Below are 22,516 nucleotides of genomic sequence, written 5' to 3' on the forward strand. Positions count from 1 at the left end.
TCTTCATTGCTCACTACTTTCTAGATGGACCAAGATATAACCGGCATTAACCTTATTCTCGATCTGAACGATATGCAATGAATTATGATAATTATTTGTGACTTTCGACTTTGTTGTCCTATTTTAAAGCACGCTACTCTTGTTTTGTAATATCATTCCAAATTCCGTTTATTGAAGAATATAGAAAAACTGAAACCTGAATAAACTTTCAAAGCGTCAATTTGTAGCTTTTGAAGCATTCTATTCAATTTTGGGGTTGTAGCTTTTAACGTATATAGATGATGTGACGATAGCAGCATCATTAATATTCGTCTGTTCATATTAAGTTTTACTTTACTATTCATTTTAACTTCTATTTGTGTAAGGTTTCTTTTGCTTATTCATAAGAATTTTTGTTCACTTTAGCGTTAACTTCCTCATTCACTTCAATTCACGTTTAATTTCGGTATTTTGTTCATTTAAAGTATTATTGTTAGTTTTAAGCTTCAGTTATGACAGATCAATGGTTGTTTCTTTTTAGGCTTTAATATCGCTCTTTAATTCTTTTTGAAACGTTTTAAAACTTAATACTCTGGAAAGTCAACAGCACAAACAAAAAATATATGATAACGGTGGTGTAATATCGTTAAAATCTTGGGGGGGGGGGCTAAGTTGGAGCCAATTTTCCCGAATCATGTGAAAATGAAAGTGAAAATTGAAAAATAAGTCATATATTACCAAATAGGCAAGGCCATACTAAAGAAATCTGGGCTGATTCTCAGGATAATTGAATTCTGCAAACTTATCTTAACTTTGACTATCATAATTTTTTGCAGAAATCAAATTTAAGCTGGTGGGGCAAACTTGGGTCTGTAGGGGGCGATTTCTCCCCTGCTCCATAGCAAATTACGCCCCTGTATGATTATTCTATACAAAAAGTTTATTACAAACATTTTGTCAGTGGTCACCAGACAGCGTCAAGAAGATAAAACTGCCATCTACAGAAACATATTCAAGAAAGAAACGAATTTTTGTAAGAAAAGAAAGTGACACGTAATTTTGGAAACTGGTCAGTCAGACGTTAGTTACTTTAGAATGGAAGCATCTTTTATGAAGAATATGGAGCAATTCAAGCGAAACTTCAACTCCCATGTGTAAGTTTGTCAACTGGCCATTGTTAAGTTAGCCTACTGTTTTGGATTAAAGCTTAGCACAAGTAGGCTAGGTGTATGTGATAGGAGCCTAAAGAAATGGACATACAACCCAACTTAGGTCTGAGGAAGGGGTTTTCAAGCTCATAACATCTCTATTATTGTATTTGAGATGTCTTTGACTTCTCCTCACAGGCCTCTTGCAGTTTTTTTCTTAAAATAGAAGGAGACACACTTAGCATTTTCTGCTGATGAATGGGTGTGTTTGCAAAGGGTATAAAACTGAATCAGAAGTTAGACATTATTTTTGGTAATTTTTTTGCAAATCATATTATTGACTTGCAAATAAAGTAAATATACTACTCAATGCCTTTTTTATGCTTTTTCCAAATATAATAGGCATAATCATTTTTGTTGGAAATGAATTTTACCCCCACCCCTATATATACCAATTCAGAATAGCCTATATATTTGCAAATTAGGGAGGGTGGGGTATATTTTATTTCTTATGTAAATGGTGGTAAGTTTAAACTTTACCCCCACCCCCCTAATATGCAATTATAGGCTATAGGCTACCCTGAATTGGTATATATGAGGGTGGGGTTAAATTCGTTTCTGACAAAAATGATTATTATATTTAGAAAGAGCATAAAAAAAGGCATGGAGTGGTATGTTTACTTTATTTGTAAGTCAATAATATGATTTGCAAAAAATTATCTTAGGCTATTTTTTTTCCTGGGAAAGGAGAGGACAATTGGTTAAAAAAAAGAAGCTAGATAGCCTAATTTGATTAGGGAGTCTTCTAATTGGCTGAGACCAACCTTATTGATGCATATGAATATGTCACCAAACTTATAGACAAGGGTTTCCCTGTTGACATGATTTTGCTAGACTTTGCTAAAGCATTTGATCAGGTCTGCCACAGGTGACTGCATATCAAACTTGAAGCTACTGGTAGGCTATTTAATACAGAAACTATTGACTGGGTGATGCTTTTCCTTAGTAATAGAAAACAAGCAGTGAAAGTGTTTAGGGATAATGGATAATCATTTTTCTCTGATGTTGTAGAAGTTAAAGTGGAGTACCTCAAGGCACAGTCCTGGGCCCAAATTTAGGCTATTTAATATTTTCATTAATGATGCACCTTATAGCATCAAAAATAAAATAAGTGCATCTCTGGACTTGGTGAGAAACCATATGGTGAAAGGCTATCTAACCTAAAACTTCCATCTTTGACCTTCCAGCACAAGCAGTGACATGCTACTCACATATAAATTTTGTCAACCAACCCCAAAATAAGCTCTTTAACCAGTTACCCAACAAAAGACAAACATGGGGGATTCTAAGAAGCTTCATAAGCCCCAAGTTAAAAGTAGAATCAGACAGTATTTCTTTGGCCAAAGGGTCCTTAATGATTAGAACTGTTTAAGCAAGGAGACAGTGTCTTCAACATCAGCTAAAGTTTTTAAAATGAGACTTGACAAAGAATGGGAAGCCAAACCTTCAAGATACAACAGAGTTGTGCTAGGATACTGATGCCACTTGTCATACCCAACCAACTCACATATGCTATCAGAAATTGATGTTGTTTGGCAGCACAGGATATATATTGTAGGCAGTATGATCTTTCCCTATCTCACCCATTATAAAAACCTGGACTGAGGTGCAAGTGCTCCAGAGAACATAGAAACATAAGCAACATTAGATCTTTTCATGGGTAGACAAGTCAGATTTCTCTTGAATGCAAAACTTGGTTTCAATGTTGGAACACTAAATTCTGAAGAAACTAATTTTAAATTAATTTATTCCAATACATATATGAAAATTGGTAATTAGTAGTGCAATGTTATTATTAGATGTTTTTAGGAATTAAAAGTAGGTTTTGAAGTCTCAAGTTGGTTTCAAAGGCATTTTGAGAAAGTTTCTGCCAAAATATGTGTTCCAGGGTAATTGGACTGCTGATGGCAGATCAAATAAAAGGAGCTGTTTGTATGTGCTAATGCAAGAATAAGTGGGAGGAGATGTTTGTTTGCACTGAGAATGAAGAGCCAGAACTTATCTACAGTAAACTTACTGCTATATCTTTATGCTGTGTTTGGAGGTGTCTACTCTAAACTACAGAAGAATGGTCCCCTTGATCATACCTATCTGTGGTCACTGTTACCTAGTGGCCTTAAATTGCATCTATCCTAGCACACTCTTAGTTGGAAGACATGTCACTGGGCTGTAAACACAGTCACAACCCTGTTCTTTTTATATTTTTGTGTAAATTGTATTTTAACTGCCTTCTCAACAATGGAGCTTAACAGATCCAAAATTGGAACTTATTTTGCTCCAAAGTGCAAATTAAGGTAATTTATGCAGATGATTCAAAGGTATTTGGATCAGCTGAAAGTTCAGGAAAAATAGAAACTATTCAAGCAGACTTGGACACATTTATTCACTGGGCAGGGACTTGGAAGCTGATGTTCATTGTCCAAAAATGCAAGATTATCCACTTTGGTAATAAAAACTCAAGACACCAGTACTCAATTGAGTCAATGTGCAAAACAAGGCCACCTATTGTCAGTAGTCATGCTGAACATGATCCAGGTTTGATCCAGGTAGTTGATGGACAGCTTAAGTTCAGTTTGCAGACCCAGACTGTGGCAGCAAAGGCCAGTCAGACTCTCAGTATATTTAAGAGAACTTTCAGTAGTTGTTCACCATCAGTTATTTCAAAGCTCTACAAAGGTTTAATTGGACCTAAGCTAGAGTTTGTCATGTGTATTGCCAACCCAATCAATAAATCTGACCAAGAAACTAGAATAAGTTCAGAGGTATACAACTAACTACATCTGAGTTTCTATAACATTCCCTACTCCTCCTGGCTTGAAAAACTAAAAAGAACTTATCCAAATTATCTTTCAACCAGTTGTCTCTTCAAAGGCAAGATTACATGATCAAAAACTTTTCAAGAAGCATGCCAACTCAAGGTTACATAGCAAATTCTTTTCTAATTAGGTGGTGAAAAAAAAAAATGCTCAATCAGTCTTTTAGCTACAGGGTAAATTTAAAACAGCAATTTTACCCTGTATTTCCTATGGAATGCCTTATTTTACCAACTTTACCTTCTTTTATTGATTTTACTGACAGGATTCTTATTTTACAGTATTTTTACAACAGTATCTAGTACCCTACATCTTTTATCATTTTTTTTTTTACTTTTAAACTTAAAAAAGATATCCTTGTATCTAAGCCTTTCTATACACATAGTAACATTCAAGTTTGACAGCATTTTTACTTTATTAAGATGTTTAGTGTTGTAGATGGTTGAAATATTCAAGCTAATCACATACTCATTCCCATAAACACAGTATGAAAGACTTTTTATGTACAAGCAACAGGTGTAAATTCTTGAAATACAAAACATTATTGATATACCCATCTGTGGTCACTAACCAGGTGGGCTTAAACTGCATCTTTCCTAACACTCCTAATCAGAAGGCACACCACTTGGCTATAAACACAGTCACACCCCTCCTTTTTTACATTTGTGTAAAGTGTTTTAATTATCATCTCAACAGTGGAGCCAAACAGATTCAACCTTGGACCTTATTTTGCTCCAAGTTGCAAATTAAGGTATTATATTAAACACATTCAAGAATTCTAAACAATTTAACATCTTTTTGAACCATATTTCCCAAGACCCCCTTGCATATGTCTGGTGTTAATAAAATAGTACTGAAAGAAGAAAATCAAGAATGCAAGGTTGGTAGAATAATTTTTATTTGTTTTTTTAATATGCTATGATATTTTACAATTGACATGACAAACTAAATGAACAAACCCACATTGGTAAAATGATACAGACAAAATGAGGTATGTGGAGTTCTCAAGTTCTATCATGGCATATCTTTGTCTACATATGAAAGGACATAATTTCTGGTGATTGCTCATTTTCTATTACATCTAGATTACCAACATGCCTGGTCATAGGTTTTTTTGCATGGCTTTGGTTTTTGCATTTACATAAAACCAAATCCAAATTGCAATCAGGATACACCAATAGAATCAAATCAGTGTAATAGACACTACAGCAAAATAGAATGAAGATTTTGCCCTAACCTAGCTGGCACATTAAGGAAAGGGAGCTTTCTTTACGAAGACAAAGAAAAAAAAATCTTGTAAGAAAATCAGTGGAGATGAAAAATATGCTGAACCCCAAGTGTTATGTTTAGAATTGAACTTTTGAAAGTAATATTAATACATAAAAAAACCTACAAAGTTCAAGTTTTGTCATGAAAGAACAAAAAATAGTTGACACTAGTTTTAATTATGGAAAAATATTTCTGAGAGTTTGGAAAAAAAAAACCTGAAACACAGTGCAAAATGCCCACATTGAATAATTTTAGTGTCTCCTTTAGAGCAACCACCTAGCCAATAGGCAAACTAACTTTCCAAACTAAATTTTAAATCTGTCATGTTCTGCTTAGCCTAGTTCTTTATCAGCACAACTGGTGCATGTACTGTGTGATTAAAATAAATTTGAATTATTTCTTATATGTTTTTAAGTTTCATATCTTATTATTAACATTGTGCACAATGAGGGATAAAATATAATAAAGGTCCATTGTTGCTCTATATGAGTATTGTAATCATTTCCAGCACAGACGTAGGTTCTCATATAAAAGCAAGTGCTTATATCTACATGCTTTATTAAAATTTGTCTTGATAATATTATGTTCAAGTGCCATATGAAGTCAAAAATGGAAACACCTCTTCTCAGTCCCCTTACTAAGTAGAATTTAAAATACAAGCTTAGGAACAAACTGCCCTGTAAAAAAATCTAGGTTTTATGCAATTTTTGTGCAAAAACTCACATTGGCCATTTTTGCATTGTTGTTTTGACTAAAAACTTCCTTTCTCAGGCTCACTAGTTGCTATACATGTAAAAATAAGAAAAAAACAGAAGTGGTGAGTAAAACTCAAACTTGAATTAAAAAAGTTAAGATGGGTCTTCTATACATAAAACCTGTTTTCTAGAAACAGGGAAGGAGTAGAGCTAGGACCGGAAAACATGTTCTTGTGAAATAATTTAGCTCCTGCATTTATCAATATAAGTTTTATTTATCTAACTCTACTACTTTCCATGATAGCAAAAGGCCTGTCAACTGGAATTTTACCAGCCATGATTTTCAAGAGCTTTCAAAGAAGTTTCTGATGTGTAAAAAATCTGCAAAGCACACAGATCTAGCTACTGTCTTGTAATGTGTTGCTATTAACATATCCTTAAAAATTGGCATTAAACATTTCTTCAATGATGAATATTGATGTGTGTATTTCAGTAAAGATCCAGACTGTGCAAATTAATGCATAGATTATGCAGAGAATATATACATATTTCCCATGCATACAGTTGTATTTTGAAATGGATTGATGACAATAAACTTCTGCTTAATAAGAAAAAAGTAAACTTCTCATTCATTGCAGAGTTGGGTGTGTGTTTCTAGAATTAACCAATATTTGCATTATGCTTGAAGATGGTTTATTATCTATGGAAAGAGTGAGGAGTATTTGTTATCTAAGTGTGGTTATTGATGAGAACCTTCACATCAATGTTGTTTGTCCAATAGCATGATGGGGTCTTGGTATTATGAACCAGTTAAAACATTTAATTCCTTACTCATCACTTGTCACTTTATTTTATTCTTGTACAATCTCATTTTGATTATCTGGGATTGGTTTACTTAAATATGTTTCAGTCTAATCTTATTCTGCTTCAAAAGATCATGTGCTGCCTAAGTAAAGAATGATGTTGGCACAATGTATTATTATTATTATTTTTTTTCATACCAGGGTTTTTTGTATTGAAGGAGTTGTTATAGAAGCTTTGAAAAGGGTGCATTTGATTGAGAATTGGAATGGCTAGTGCCTTTTTAATAGTTGAAAGTGATTAGAAGGCAACTAACACCCCTTCCATGCCCACCATTTCCCCAAACACATCCAATCAAAATTTTGAGATAGCCATTTTGTTCAGCATAGTTGATTTCCAGATAGAAATTATGTTTTACTCCCCCACAGCCCTCAAGGCAAGGGTTGTAAGTTATGTCCTGGGGGCATATATAATTTTTATAGAAAGCTTTGTTGTAGAAACTTCAAAAAAGGCTCATTTGATTGGAAATCCAAAGGGCTAGTGCCCTTTTTAATAGTTGAAAGTGATTGGAGAGCAACTAACCCCCCTCTCATGCCCATCTTTTCCCCAAACACATCCAATCAAAATTTTGAGATAGCCATTTTGTTCACATAGTTGAAAATTTTGTAAACTAGGTCTTTGAGGATGACACCCCCCCAGCCCTCAGGGAAAGAATTCTAATCTATGCCTTGATGGTGGATGAGTATTCATAGAACGCATTGTCGCAGAAACTTCAAAAAGGGCTTATACGATTGGAAATTGAAATTGCCAGTGCCCTTTTTAATAGTCAAAAGTTATTGGAGGGGCACTAACATCCCTTCCATGCCCACCATTTCTGGTAAACACCTCCAGTCAAAATTTTGAGATAGCCATTTTGTTCAACACAGTTGAAAGGTCCAGAAATTATATCTTTGAGCTGGACGTTCCCCCACAGTATTCAGGGCAAGGGATGTAAGTTAGGCCCTGGGGGCATATAAGGTTTTTATAGAAAGTATTGTCATAAAAACTTGAAAAGGGGCTCATTTGATTGGAAATTCAAAGTGCCAGTGCCATTTTTTATAGTTGAAAGTAATTGGAAGGCAACTAACCCCCCTCTCATGCCCACCATACCCCCAAACATTTTTGGGGACTTCATATCAAATTATTTTTGTTTCCATACCAGGGCACTTCATATCAAAGGATTTGTCATAGAAACTTCAAAAAGGGCTCATTTTAATTAAGATGGATAGTACCCTTTTTAATAGTTGAAACTGATTGGAAGGCATTTAACACCTCTTCCATGCCCAGCATTTCCCCAAACACATCCAATCAAAATCCAACCTCACATTAAGAGGAACTTCAGAAGAATCTCAATACCATCATTGTACCTCCTCCAGCAGCATCATAATTGCTTTAATTTTAATTAAAGCAACTCCTCCTTAAAACAACAAAAATCCTCCTCCAGCAGCATCACAGTTGCTTTAATTTTAATTGATGACATTATGGATTTTTGTGATTTTCTTATTTATGTGATTGTTTTATTTATCTAACTCTACACCTTAAGCAGAGGTGTTCTATAATGAGATTAGGGCCTATTTTAGGTGTAGTTTTTGAAGATCTTTCCTGGCTCATTTTTTTTCAAGGTTGCAGATGACACTGCACACCACAAAATTTTGCTGTTCTATCAGGAAACGAAAATCAAATTTCACTAAAAACACATTCAATAGGTGGCGTTTAATACTACTGCTACATTTCTTACACATGTTTTTGTAGTTAAAAATCTATCTTCAAGAATTTTATTGAAGCATACATAAAAATCAAACTTTTGAGATAGCCATTTTGTTTAATCTAGTTGAAAGTTCTGGAAATTAGGTCTTTGAGGATGACAACTGCCCCACAGCCCTCAGGGCAAGGGTTGTAAGTTATGCCCTGGGGGCATATAAGGTTTTTTTTTTTATAGAAAGCATTGTTTCATATAAAAGAAGTTGTCATAGAAACTTCAAATGGTGCTCATTTGATTGGAAATTGAAATGGCTAGAGCCCTTTTTAATAGTCAAAAGTGATTGGAAGGCAAATAACACCCCTTCCATGCCCACCATTTATCCAGACACAGCCAATCTAAATTTTGAGATATCCATATTGTTCAAAGTAGTTGAAAGGTCCAGAAATTATATCTTTGAGGATGACACTCACCCAACAGCCCTCAGTGTAAGGGTTGTAAGTTATGCCCTGGAGGCATATAAGGTTCTTATTGAAAGCTTTGTCATAGAAACTTGAAAAAGGGCTCATTCGATTGGAAATTCAAAGGGCTAGGGCCCTTTTTAATAGTCAAAAGTGATTGGAGGGCAACTAACATCCCTTCCATGCCCACCATTTCTGGTAAACACATCCAGTCAAAATTTTGAGATAGCCAATAAGGTTCAATAAGGTTCTTATTGAAAGCTTTGTTGTAGAAACTTGAAAAAGGGCTCATTCGATTGGAAATTCAAAGGGCTAGGGCCCTTTTTAATACTTTTTAATACAATCACTTTCAACTCGTAGTTGGAAGTGATTGGAGGGCAACTAACCCCCTCTCACACCATCCTTTTCCCCAAACACATCCAATCACATTTTTTTGATGGCCATTTTGTTCAACATAGTTTAAAGTTTTAGAAATTAGGTCTTTGAGAATGATAATTTCCTCAGGGCAAGGGTTATAAGTTATGCCATGGGGACATATAAGGTTTTTATAGATAGCAATGTTGTAGAAACTTCAAAAAGGCCTCATTTGATTGGAAATTAGAAGGGATTGTGCCCTTTTTAATAGTTGAAAGTGATTGGAGGAAAACTAACACCCCTCTCACACCCACCATTTCCCCAAACACATCTAATCAATACTTTGAGATAGCCATTTGGTTCAAAGTAGTTAAAAAGTCCGGAAATTATGTTTTTAGGATGACACTCCTCCCACAGAGCTCAGGGCAAGGGTTGGAAGTTATGCCCTGGGGGCACACAAGGTTTTTTTTTAATAGAAAGTGTTGTTGTAGAAACTTCAAAAAGGGCTCATTTGATGGAAAAATGGCTAATGCCCTTTTAATAGTCAAAAGTGATAGAAGTGCAAGTAACCCCCTCTCATGTCCACCACTTCCCCAAACACATCCAATCAAAATTTTGAGATATCCATTTTGTTCAACGAAGTTGAAAGGTCTGGTTATTATGTCTTTGAGGATGACATTCACCCCATAGCGCTCAGGGCAAGGGTTGTAAGTTATGTCCTGGGGGCATATAAGGTTTTATTGAAAGCTCTGTTGTAAAAACTTTAAAAAGGGCTCATTCATTTGGAAATTGAAAGGACTAGTGCCCTTTTTAATAGTCAAAAGTGATAAGAAGGCAACTAACCCCCCTCTCACACCCACCATTTCCCCAAACACATTCAGCCATTTTGTTCAATGTAGTTGAAAGTTCTGGAAATTAGGTCTTTGAGGATGACAACCCCCTCACAGCCCTCAGGGCAAGGGTTGTAAGATCTGCCCTAGGGGCGCATAAGGTTATTATAGAAAGCATTGTTGTAGAAACTTCAAAAATGGCCCATTTGATTAGAAATTGAAAGGGCTAGTGCCCTTTTTAATAGTCGGAAGTGATTGGAGGTTGACCTGTTCTTTGAGGAACAATCAGGACACAACTAGTTATCAGTCCAATTAATTGCATCAATTTTTGCACACTTTTCAGTTCCAGCGTGAAATGAACAATTGGACCCTCCACATTTCACTGAGTTGGAAAACACTCTTAGTTTGCACTCAGGACAGACCAGCTTCTGTCTAACCAAAACCATTTCTCCTAATTTTATGACACCAAGAGGTTAACAGCCCAAAATATAAATCCCAAGGTGTTCACAGATTGGATGCTAGATGAGAACTAGATGAATTTCTGCTCGATCTGGGTCTTGGCGATTAATCCCTTTGCCAGAATGTGAGAGGACAAGATTTACAGTGCAGTATATGGTTCCTTTGATTTGGTCTAAGTTTGTTGCGTCTGTAACATTGTCACTTACTGCCATTAGATCTTAAATCTTAACATTGCTCATTCAATGCTTTAAAAACTTATTTTGGTGTGGGATGATGTCTTGTATTTATTATTTTGTGATTGATTACATATGATCTTTCTGCACTCCCTGTCCACTGTAGCCTGATAATTGGTATTATTAGGTTAGTATTGTCACAAATGGACATGTGTTTGGTAGTAGGTTGGAGTGGTATGTCAATGCTATTTCTTTAATAAGAAATACAGGCAAGAATAGTTGTGTTTATTTCAGTAACATGATGTATTGTTTTTGTTTTTTCTTGTTGGTATACAAGCTCTGCTCTTTGCCAATGGAAAAATGTGTAAAATTCTGCATTGCATTGCAATTGTAATAAAAAACCTAGGAATATATACTTGAAATATCTGTCTGTGCATGAATATGTATTTTGGAAATTATAAGATATTTACCATAAAAAAGGGCATCTTCTAGGCTAAACCAAAGACAGCAAATAAGAATGAATATTTTAGATTATTGGTTTATACTGGTCACAATGAAAAGAAGATCATTGCATTATGTTCTAAATTTCTAGCTGCTGCAGCTGTCTGTAAAAGGATAGGATAAGGCATCTAGCTTCAGTAACTCTTACCTCACAACTCTTATGTATTTGTGTTTACTTTTAATAACTATTATAATTCTGTATTATCATTCTAGTGAAGCACCAGTTCGCAAACATCTTATGAATGTATATACCACCCTTGCCATGTCAGTTGTCTCATGTACTCTTGGTACATACCTCCAGGTGTTAAGAGAGATTGTCACACCACAGGTTGGTGCTTTGTTTGCCCTCCTTTCAGTTTTTGGATTTCTTTTTGTGAGTTCTACAAAAGAGATGTTTGGGATTAGACTATCAATGCTACTTGCCTGTAGCTTTTCATTTGGTAAGTGTTGCTGTTTTTTAGGTTGGTAAAACAAAAAAAAAATTAAGGCTTGTCTGCCATTATATATATATATATATATATATATATATATATATATATATATATATATATATATATATATATATATATATATGTATATAGTGAATATGTGAAAAACGCTTACAAATATAGTCACTGATGCTGAAGTGCAAGGATTATACGCAAAGCTACACTAGTCTGCAGTAAAGCAGCAACTAGTCTATAGTTGTTAAATATAGGTAAACTTTATGATCTATTGGACATTTGGTGGATTATTCCTTGGGGAATATGATGGATATTTGCTCAGAGAATCTGCTGGGTCTTATCCAGGGGAATCACCCAGAGCTCAGCTTGTTGAATCTACTGGAGCTTGGCAGAGGAAGTAAACATTTGAATCGGGAGATCAACTGGGATTTGGGTAAAGAATGTACCAGGCAGCATTAGGGCTTTCAAATTCTGAAACGATTCCTGGTTACAGGAATATTTTGTAGAGATACAAAATAGGAATTACTTTGTTTGGTATCCATAACCTTTATAAGACTATAAATAGCCATGTCACATGATCATGTGTTCTTTTAAAATGTTTCTGATGCATCAATTGAATATCGGCTGTTTCTGAATTTTAGATATAAAAACAAATAATAAAAAAAAACTCAAAACTTAAATCAGATGTCAGCAACTTAAACCCCATTTTCAACACTGGTATAGAGAGGAATCCCCCCCTCCCCCCAAATGACTTATACCTTCTAAATGATCTTTCTTTTAGCCTTATTTTTTTCTCCAGTAAATTTGATTGTATTTTGCACTGAAATGTGCTGTGCCTCAAAGCCATTCAAATGCTTTATAATATGTGTTCAATAGCTGTAATTGATTCCAATTTTAAAATTAATTATATTTCAAGCTTGAGTTAAAATACCAGAGGGGTTTGGGCAACAGTTACCCCAAAGATGAACAACTTGCAGAATAGTTCATGGAACTATGTTTTCTAGTCTGGAGCTAGAGATTCAGAACCATAAGTCAATCCCCAGCTTCCTCTCATTGGATAGATATGACTTTTTGACTTGATCCATGATGTGTCTGCAATAGCCTTACAGATCCAGTGAGTTAAGGGAGGCCAGTACTAAGCCCCTCTCCTATGTATCTCTAGTGTCAATTGAAGGTTTTATTTTTTGATTGTTATGCTGGCTTTTTTGGCCTAAGAAAGTTTTATGATTCACTCAAAGATACTTGTTTGTTTTGTACAATGAATCTGAGATTTTAATTCCAATAAGATCTCTCTCAATTCTATGAAAACAAAACATAGGCCACTATGCTCCAATTTATTTTTCATATGTTCAGGTTTCCTTATATAAAGTGTAAAATTAATCTGAAATCTAGTGATTTAATTAGAAGAAGCATTATTATAGGAGAACATATTATTCTAATCATTTAAGACTACAATAATTGGTCGTCCAGCTTTGGAAGCCTTAGGCTGTAGCAGTGGCGGTTCTGGCCCTCTTGCGTCTGCGCCTGTCTCCCACAAAATTTTTAGGCCAAATTAAAAAAATAATAAATTAACAGAATCATTTTCAATTTATTAATTAATTAATCGTTTATTTTTTAACTTGTTGTTTATATTATTTAATTAGTTTTAGTTTAGTTTTTTTTTATTAATTAATTAATAATTTATTACTTAGTATTATTTGTTAACTGCGTCCTCTTTTTATTAATAGAATTCCAAAATTATAAAATGATTATAATCATCAGATTATTTGTTTGAAATTTTGTGCCTGTAAGATGTCTGTGCCCAGGGCAAATGTCCCTCCCTTAAAACCGCCTCTGGGCTGTAGCTATAAACGTATGCAAAACTTTGTACAGGCAAGGAGGCAATATAAAAGAATACAAAATAACATAAATATGAGACAAATCAATGAAACTGTAAAAATAAAACTTCAAGATTTGTTTGAACCTTTTCCTAGATACTCCCTTATGTATGTCTAGTGTTAAAATTGAATAATACCAAAAGAACAAATCAAGAATGTTAGGTTAATTAGTGTCACTCTTTTTCACTTGTTAGTGTTATATAACACAAGGCTTGAAAAGTGACAGAAATCAAAGTGAACTCAAAATATACAGTTACACATTGGTAGAATGAGGCAAAAACGTAAAACAAAATTAATCACTATACAAAAACTTTTCATCTAGCTGATTTGTAGTTAATCAAGAACACGTGAAGGGACACTGAGGCGTGTGGTCCCATGAATATTGAGATTCTTTCAGTTTTATCCCCAATATCTTAAAATTTCTGTACGATTACCTATTTTGCAACAGATGCATCCCCTCAAAAAAAAAAGAAAAAGAAAAAAAGGTGTACTTGCCTGATCATAGTTGCGGATTTTTCATTAATGTCAAGCCGAATTCCGAAGAGCAATCAGGGTGCATCATGAAGAATATACTCAGCATGAAAGATATTACTACGAGACCTTGCAAAAATATTACCCTAATATTGTTGACGTATTAAGGAAAGGGCCCTCTCTTCACTAAGCAAAAAAAAGCCTTACAAGATGTGTAGTTTATGATGAACATTAAATATGAGGAGGAGATTGCCATGGGGATAATATTGCTAGTGTAAAGCACTTGATTTTTAAATGCTAGACCTACCCTAACACTTGAAACAATTCAGCAAAGTGAAAAAGTAAACATAGTTAAAGAAGTTACATATATTTTATTCAACCAGAAAGAATGGTTTTGTGCTAAAAAAAAAAGAAGACATTTTTACATTGTATTCAATTAATTTTATATCTTTTAGAAGTTGTGGGTCCTTCAGGGGGATTAAAAAGAAAAAGAAAAGTTCTATGATTTAAATCAATTTAGTGTATAATCTGTATTTTCCAACTCATGCAAATGACTAACTTGCTATCTACCTGCTTCTTCAACATGTTTGTAATGCATAGACTTCTAGCTTTTAAAATAACAAATCTTCTATCCATTTCCTTGAATAAGCAAGTGATTTAAATAAATGGTTTAATATTCTGCATAAACCTCTTCCCCATCCATATTATTTTCTCAACGAAATGTATAAAACGTGCTCTAGAATGAGAGATTCAGTAATTACAGGTTGTATTTTTACCTTTCTCATCTCTCCTCCGTCTCTCCCTTTCTTCTCTCTTTCTCTGTCCTACTTATTGATATTCTGGCTGGTTAAAATTTTTTGCTGATATTAACTCTTTTTAAGGTGTAAGCCTGGCCCCTGTTATTCAGATGGTTTTGCTGTTCAATGATCCCACCATTATCACAACAGCTCTTGCTGGAACTGCCTTAATTTTTATTGGATTTAGCATCTGCTCTATCTTGTCCCCAAATGGAAAGTGGTTGTTTCTAGGAGGACCTCTTTCAACCTACCTCCTATCAGTAACTTTGTTGAGACTCTTCATGGGAGGAAACGTTGTGGAAGATGTAAGTTTTCTTTGTATCTTGAGCATTCAGAGTGAGCCAAGGAAAGAAAAGATCAAAATATGAGCCCAACAGCCACAGTTTAAGACTTTTTAATCAGTGATAATTTTCCCCAGTTATAAATTGTGGCTATGGGCTATGCTTAAAGCTCATACTTTGGATTTGTTTTATGAAGATTCCGGTTTTGGGTTTCAGATATATTTTTGTGAAACAAAACCAATTTGAATGGCTTGATGAATTTGGTGTCATAATTCGTTTTTAGGGGAGGGGGTCCGTATTCTTCAAAAGATAAGACTGAAAGAAATAAGTTTTGTGAAATTATAGGGAATACCAAAAAAAGTTATGAAGTTTCTAGGGTGTTTTGGCTGGAAAGCAACCCCCTGTATATGTGCAAGCATCTATACATCAACTGCAGATAAATTTCAGCCTTTTAGTTAAACAAAAAAAACCTTTGGTTACCAATATGTTTATATGTCGTTTGAAGATAGTTTTCTAGCCAACTTATCATTTCAAGGTAAAGAAAGGAGAAGGGTAGATTTACGATATTGCTTTGGATTAGGAAGCAAGTCAATTTCAAGGTTGGAACTATTTATTTATTTTATATTCCAGGTTTTTTTTATTAAAAGTTTCGGCATTGATGATTAATTTGTTTGATTCTTGATATGGCTTATGTTCCCTGACCAAATTTTGGTATGAAATGATTTCTGCTCTCCTAAGGTTTCAATGTATCAAGGAAAGACAACAGTTTTGCTGTCATTTCATAGCTAGGATTTAGCTCATTTCGTTACCTGAATTATATTTTTGATTTTGGTGTACATGTTTTTTATTTGGATTAAAAATACGTCAAATGTTTGTTGAAAATTTTGAAAAATCTCAGTTTTCCTATTTTAGAGCAAGATTAGATCTTATTTCATACTCTTGTACACTATCTGAAAATTTTAGTGACATATCATTATACTATAATTCTGTATCAACCTGCCACTGCTATGTGGTGAAGGAGAACGGTTTGGATGTTCTAACCTTTGGGAAGACCTTTTATTGCAGCTATCTTTATATTTGAAGTTGCTATACCAAAAGTGGAATTGGCCGTCATAATCATAGCAAGTGACAAAATAAGACTGCAAGAATTTCTGTTTGTAATTGAAATTTTTGATGTTTGCAGTCTTGGGTTTATGCTTGGGTACATTATGGACTGGTAAATCTTTATTTGCACCATTTCTCTAAATTTAATCGTTTTTTAAGATAAATTATTTGCCACAAATACTTGTATCTAAGAAGTCGAATGAAGCAATCTACCTCTCAAATTTTTCTAAACAACCATAAAATTATATTTAATTAGATCTTCGTGTTGTCCTGGGACATTCCTGAAAAACTTTGCTTACTTTTAAAGGGAATTTTTCTTTAGTTTCTGTTCTCATGTCACAACAAAATGGTTTTGAACGTAAAATTATTATTTTCTCTGAAATTGACCATAACCTGGGCCAGTGCCGATATTTGGATTAACCTCTTTAACTTTGGATTAACCGTCCTTTTGTTTTAATCTCCACTGTATTGTCACATGATTTAATTATTAGTAAATTTTGAAATCGGTCTTTTTCTAAGGGAAAAATTAACTTCCTTGTCGCTATTTTTCATAGTATAAAATTTAATCCTAAAAAATTGTAATTACTGATGATAGCGAGGAAATTTAGGGAAGTTATCCATAAAATGCAAGTGGTTCAGCACTTGTCTATGGCTAGTTTGATGCAAACAGTCATTACGTCAAACATCAAAGATTGTATGCAAACCTACAAAAAAGAAGTAGATAAGGAAAAAAGAAAAAGAGCAACCAAATTTCATTGGAATTTGTGACCAATTTTCTTTTAAAGCTGAAAGTAACACCTGTGAACCAATTCAGTAAATGGATTTCAGGCAATATGGCAAGCAATCAAAGGTCGAAATCTTTCTTACGATAATCCAGAGACAACAAAAATTTCCTACAAATATAATTTCCAACTAACAGGAAATACAGAATGGATCCAAACAGCGCTCGTTAATGATGCTAATAAAATAAAAGATATTTATCTTAAAGCCCAAAAAGGCCGAATTCGTGTTTCAGGGTAAAAAAAACTGGACAAAAACATGAAAAAAAGTTCAGAAACAAGAACAAGCTTGGGAATGCTATATTTATCTCATTTTTGTATTCCTTTAGGCTACAATGTACTTGAGCCTTGGTGTCTTCTGTGCATACATTTTGTATGATACTCAGCTGATAATTGAGAAGAAACGCATGGGAGACGAGGATTTTTTGTCTCACAGTTTGGTGCTCTTCCTTGACCTCGTGAATGTCTTCATCAAACTGCTCCGTATTTTGAAAGACAAGGTAATTTTTTAAGGTTTAATCTATGTTGAACATAGATTTCTTCGTCTGTATTCAAATATCTGATCTTGCTCTATTTCTATTACTAAGAAACTGTTCATGGCATTTTTCTGCAGCTTTTTTCTCCTTTCAGCCAGTTAGACACATCAGTGTCTATACCTTAGCTTTGTCTATTGTAAAGAAGCATTTGTCTCTTGCGTGTTTTTTCCAAGATCACTTCATTTGACAGGAGTGGTTGTGGAAACTTCGGAAGGGGTTAATTCAATTAAAGTCCGTAGTCTCTGTTCAAGGCTTGTACGAATTCAAAACTAATTTTTGTTTCATAAATTACAAGTTTAGAAGTATTGCCTCCCCTAAGAGGTTAAAGTCTAAAAATGTAAACTAATTAATGGTAATGATTGTACTTGTGTGAAATGTAGGAGGGGATGAATTTGACGATTAACCTTAATCTGTCTTGACAAAGTGGACGATTTTCGAAGCTGAAAGAATATCGTGCTCCTATAGGAATTAGAAACTTGGAAGGTATTCAAAAAACCCTTGGAGGACTGTACTATGGAGATTATGTTGTGATAATCATTGCTGCACCTTTCTTGATAAAATGGTCCAGGTGTTTATGCTTTACAGAAGACTTCAACAAAAAAAGTCTTTTTATCTGCCATTTGGTACATTTTTTGCTCTTACGAAAGAGCAAAAAATGTACCAGATGACAGATATCCAAAATTTTGGATTCTCGCCGAATGGGATAATTTCGTAGTTTATTAATATGTTTCGAAGAGTATTACCCTTCCATTACACTTATAAATGTTAAATTAGCAATGGTGCATATGAAAGCTTGTTTTTATTTATTTATTAGTTACTGCCACAGTAATCAGCACTTCTTACTGATGAACATAGTTAAATTATTAATGAACACAGAAGTCCATCTATTATGGGAAACCAATAGAAGAGGATACTTCAGGGCTTTAACATGAGTTTAGCATACTATTGCCACTATTACCACTATCAAACTATTGACACATTATTTGTCAAACCATCTTTGCTGATTCTTCCACTGTGATTTTCTTCTTTCCTTAGAATATTCATTTGAAGGAGTTTGAGGACTGGTTGATCAAACTAATGAGAACTTAACATTTGGAGAATTGCCACGATGGGAATTGATACTAGTTAAATATCATGGCTGTGAAGGAGTAAATCGTACACTAATATCCAGGCTATTTTTGGAATTTTTTAACGCAATAGCTGTTCCAGTTATCTAAAAGATACCCAGGTAGTTCAGTCAAGAATCAAAAAGCTGATATTGCTGCTTGCATCTCCTTTCTATACACATCTTTATTTCCTGCACATCGTGTTTTGGTCAGAATCCCTTCCTTCAATTAAACGCAACGAATCTTGGCTTCAAATATTAGGGTTTAAATATCATGTATAATAAACTTAAAGGTGGACCAACTAATCCTGATCTACCGTCATCACCCGAAGGGAATTAGTCGCGACTCTCATCTTTTGTCTTTTATCCCAAGATTTAGGAGTAACTGAATTTAACTTAAATAGGATTAATTTGATCTCCTAATTTTTAGTTAAAGTGGCTTGCTCTTGTGACTAATGGAACTGGGAAATATGAAAAGTTGACAATTCTATTTAAAGCTGTCCAAATGTTGAAAACGTATTATTGTGTTGAAGCTAATTAATGTTATAAATTTTACTATCCCAACCTTATACTATCTTCTAGTATTTTTCACCTTGTTCCCCCATAAGACGCTAGATGACAGTCGAACTTCTTGAAGCAAGATTTGTTCAAGTTTTGCTATTTGTCTAATGTCAAAGATAAACCTTTATTATTAGGTCAAATTTTTTTTATATCGGTTTGAATTCTATTTCAAGTCCATCGTTTGTCACCATTAAGGACTTCGATATATTTTACTTTTTCCTAACCATTTTGTCGTGTTGGAAAATTCCACCAAATTCATGTTCTAGCAGCAACTTAAATGTTTTTCTTCTTTCTTTTTTTTACCATAGAGTTTGCTTCCCATTTTTAAAAAAATGGAAACAGACCTACGTACCAATAGTTAAGAAGAAAAAAAATACTTACATCACTGTTCTAATTTTATAACACATGACTAATGTTTGTTTTATCAATTGTTTGGTTCTGTTTATTATTCCGTTTTTCGGGCAATGGTTAGGTATATATGGGAAATTCAACTGGTTCAGCATAAGCTTAATTTTCAGTTGCCATCAAGTTTGGAAAACAATTACAAGTTGTATTTATTATTTTATTTATTGTTATATATATTCTTCAATCAATTATTGACTATCTATGGAAGCCCTGGATCAAATTTTAATATTCGTTATTTTTAATTTCCTCGGGCTGAGAATAAAATTAAAACAAAATAGGCCTTCTTACTGAACGTGTTAGATTCTATCTTTTTTTTTCTTTTTTTTTTGCCAAAGACTTACGCCTCATGCTGCTTCACTGGCTTTTTGCAATATTTTAACTCTGATGCTGCAAACGCAATGGTTCTGAAAAATATGGACATTTACTTTTAAAAATGTGTTTCCTGTTCAATTTATTGCATTTTTTTTCTTTCTGTTGAATCAACGATTGCAGTTTGTTGCTGTTCGATATTTAAAGGAGACAACATACCAATTTTGAAATAAATTCTTTCTGTGTTATAGGTGATGTTTCAGTTTTTTTTTGTGCCTGAAAAGTATAAGCTTTGTAAGTCCAGTGTCAGAAGTTAAGAAGAACTAAAAATACTTTTTAATTCTATGTGTTTTTCTTCTCATTCTAGGACAATAAGAAGAAGAAGAGTAACTAAAACCACTTGCTTGTTTGTACGATCTTTTTTGTTTGTCCCTGTTTAGCCATTAGCTAAGATAAAAGTATTTCCTTAAAAGTAGTTTGTACTAAAAGAAAAGTAATAGCTCTTTCAGTTTCAAGACGGATATAACCTGTATAGTGCAACTATTCAGTTGTTTGGTTGCCTGTGGACATTTTATCATAGCTAATGACCTAAACTTTATATATCAATATATGTGTTCAGGGAACCAAAAAATTCCGTTGTTTTTCGTTTTATGTAATAAACCTGTTCTTAACGTACCAATATTGTTCCATGTTGTAAAGAGAAATCAGAGGGCTCAGTATAACACGGTAAAACGAGTAACCCACACTAGGCTTCAGTTTCGCTCTATAACACTGACCTTGAACCGGATTGATGAATATGAGATTAAATATTAGCAAGCTATATATTACCTGGAGTCGAAAAAGATGGTTTTAGATTGCCTTAGAGCCAGAGCCCAATATGTGTGATCTGAAATGGAGTCTAATATTACGTGAAGCTGTTCTGCCAAGCCTTGTTTTCTTCAAGCCACACTTCTGTTTTTGAGTGCAAAAGCTCTATTTAAGCTGGTAATCAAAGAGGCGCCAGCTTCACATTGAAGTTAAGACTAAAATCTTGAAGCGTGTAACATATTCGGTGGCTTCCTGGCTCCGTCGCCTAAATGTTTGAATAATATATAGACAAATTCAGAGATCCAAAAAAGGAGCATTGAAAAATGCTGCTATCTACTCTTACAAACCATTTCTGTTTGTGATATTGGTTGCGTTTGTCATTTGAATTTCTGTATTTTGGACTGATATTAAAGAAATAAGTACCACATGTGCGTTCTAACCTTTAATAGTTTCCTCATTACTAAAGGAATTGGAGCCTATCCTTTGCTTCTTTTTAGAAAGCTGCCAAAGGGCAAGAACATCAATTTTTAAGCTAATATCGGCATTTTTGTTGTTGTTTGTGATCAATAATACTTGAAGAGTTGATACAACATGTCATATAAGTTCTTTATGTACTACAATTCTTGAATGAGATATATTACTTTGAAAATGGGGAGAGGGAGGCTTCCGTTGCTGTGGGACATATTGGGAAAATAAATGGGACAAATGACTGCGTAAAATGAGCTAAATATCGACTCGGTTAAAAACCAAAATGGAAGCACAAATTGGATGTCTAGCTCCTTTGTTACTTCCCCACCTTACCCTGAACTTATTAGCATAAAGGTTGTTATGCTGCTTCTCGTTAAAAGCAGAATTTTGAACAGAATCGCCTCTTTATTCCCTCTTTATCAATACTTGCTGTAGTGCAATCTCTTCTGATGCTTAAAAAGAGTACTATAACTTTGAATTGTTTTGTAGGGGCAACCCTTCTTTTTTTTTTTTTTTTTTTAAATACAACCGATTGCAGCTTATTGTGAAAAAGTGGTAAGAACTAATCTCTGTTGTTTGTTGGAGAATTTGGACGTCGGTTTGGATTAATGAATATGACATAAGATTTCTGAAAATTGTCTATTGCCTGGTACCAAAAGGAAGATTTTCCGCCTGAAGTTCGAAACTAGATAGACAGTCCACCTCAGAACAGCGATAGACAGTCCACCTCAGATTGGCTCTGAGCAGCTTCCTGTGACAGAATACAAGTTCCTGCCCATTCAATGTTATAGATCCCACGCATTTTGCCACACTTCTGCTAACTGTATTAATCCAGAGAAATGCTCTCAGTGTACTGGCCCACATGAAAACTCTAAAGACAGCTCTTGTCAGCTAGCCCAGAAGTGTGCATTGTGTGGTAAACTGACCACCTCTGCTAAGCGTATAAGTACCCTATAGCCTAGAAACGAATGAAATGTACAGCTGAGTTCTAAGAATCACTTCTTGGGATATAAATGGTCCAGTGATCAATGCAAGCTTTTGGGTCAGCTCGTGGATTATTACGGTATGCTGTGTCTGCAGGAGCATTTCTTGTCGAATAAAGTGCTAGCCTTGCTGCAACTTGATGATTGTCTTCAGTGTTCTTGGGTTGTTGAGTAGGAGAAGAACAACCCCCGGGGGTTTTGCTCTGCTTGTTCGTGTCGAGCTTATGCCCTAACCAATTTCGTCTTCTGATTTCTTTATCTCGCTTAAAGTTTTAGACGCTGTTGTGTTTTCTACAAATATGCCAACCA

The 22,516-nt window shown here is 34.3% G+C and overlaps 1 protein-coding gene across 1 annotated transcript; it reads left to right on the forward strand.

The window, feature by feature from the left end:
- Positions 1 to 981: 981 nt before the first annotated feature.
- LOC148954565 (putative Bax inhibitor 1) lies at positions 982 to 20,624 on the forward strand. Its single transcript, XM_089086600.1, has 5 exons — positions 982 to 1,133; positions 11,495 to 11,721; positions 14,954 to 15,174; positions 17,363 to 17,533; positions 20,317 to 20,624. Exons 1-5 carry the CDS (start codon positions 1,075 to 1,077, stop codon positions 20,341 to 20,343), a joined length of 705 nt encoding a protein of 234 aa, XP_088942726.1. The 5' UTR covers positions 982 to 1,074; the 3' UTR covers positions 20,344 to 20,624.
- Positions 20,625 to 22,516: the final 1,892 nt, after the last annotated feature.

This window comes from Artemia sp. Qi Xiang Cuo, chromosome 3, assembly GCF_049724085.1.
Source record: "Artemia sp. Qi Xiang Cuo chromosome 3, ASM4972408v1, whole genome shotgun sequence".
NCBI classification, from domain to species: Eukaryota; Metazoa; Arthropoda; class Branchiopoda; order Anostraca; family Artemiidae; genus Artemia; species Artemia sp. Qi Xiang Cuo.

What these genes read in the sequence shown, in the direction of transcription:
- LOC148954565 (XM_089086600.1), top strand. Translation starts at nt 1,075, where the DNA reads ATGGAAGCATCTTTTATGAAGAATATGGAGCAATTCAAGCGAAACTTC. An exon ending in CGAAACTTCAACTCCCATGT is followed by an intron (nt 1,134 to 11,494) that starts GTAAGTTTGTCA and finishes TTATCATTCTAG; the next exon opens with TGAAGCACCAGTTCGCAAAC. An exon ending in GAGGAAACGTTGTGGAAGAT is followed by an intron (nt 15,175 to 17,362) that starts GTAAGTTTTCTT and finishes GTATTCCTTTAG; the next exon opens with GCTACAATGTACTTGAGCCT.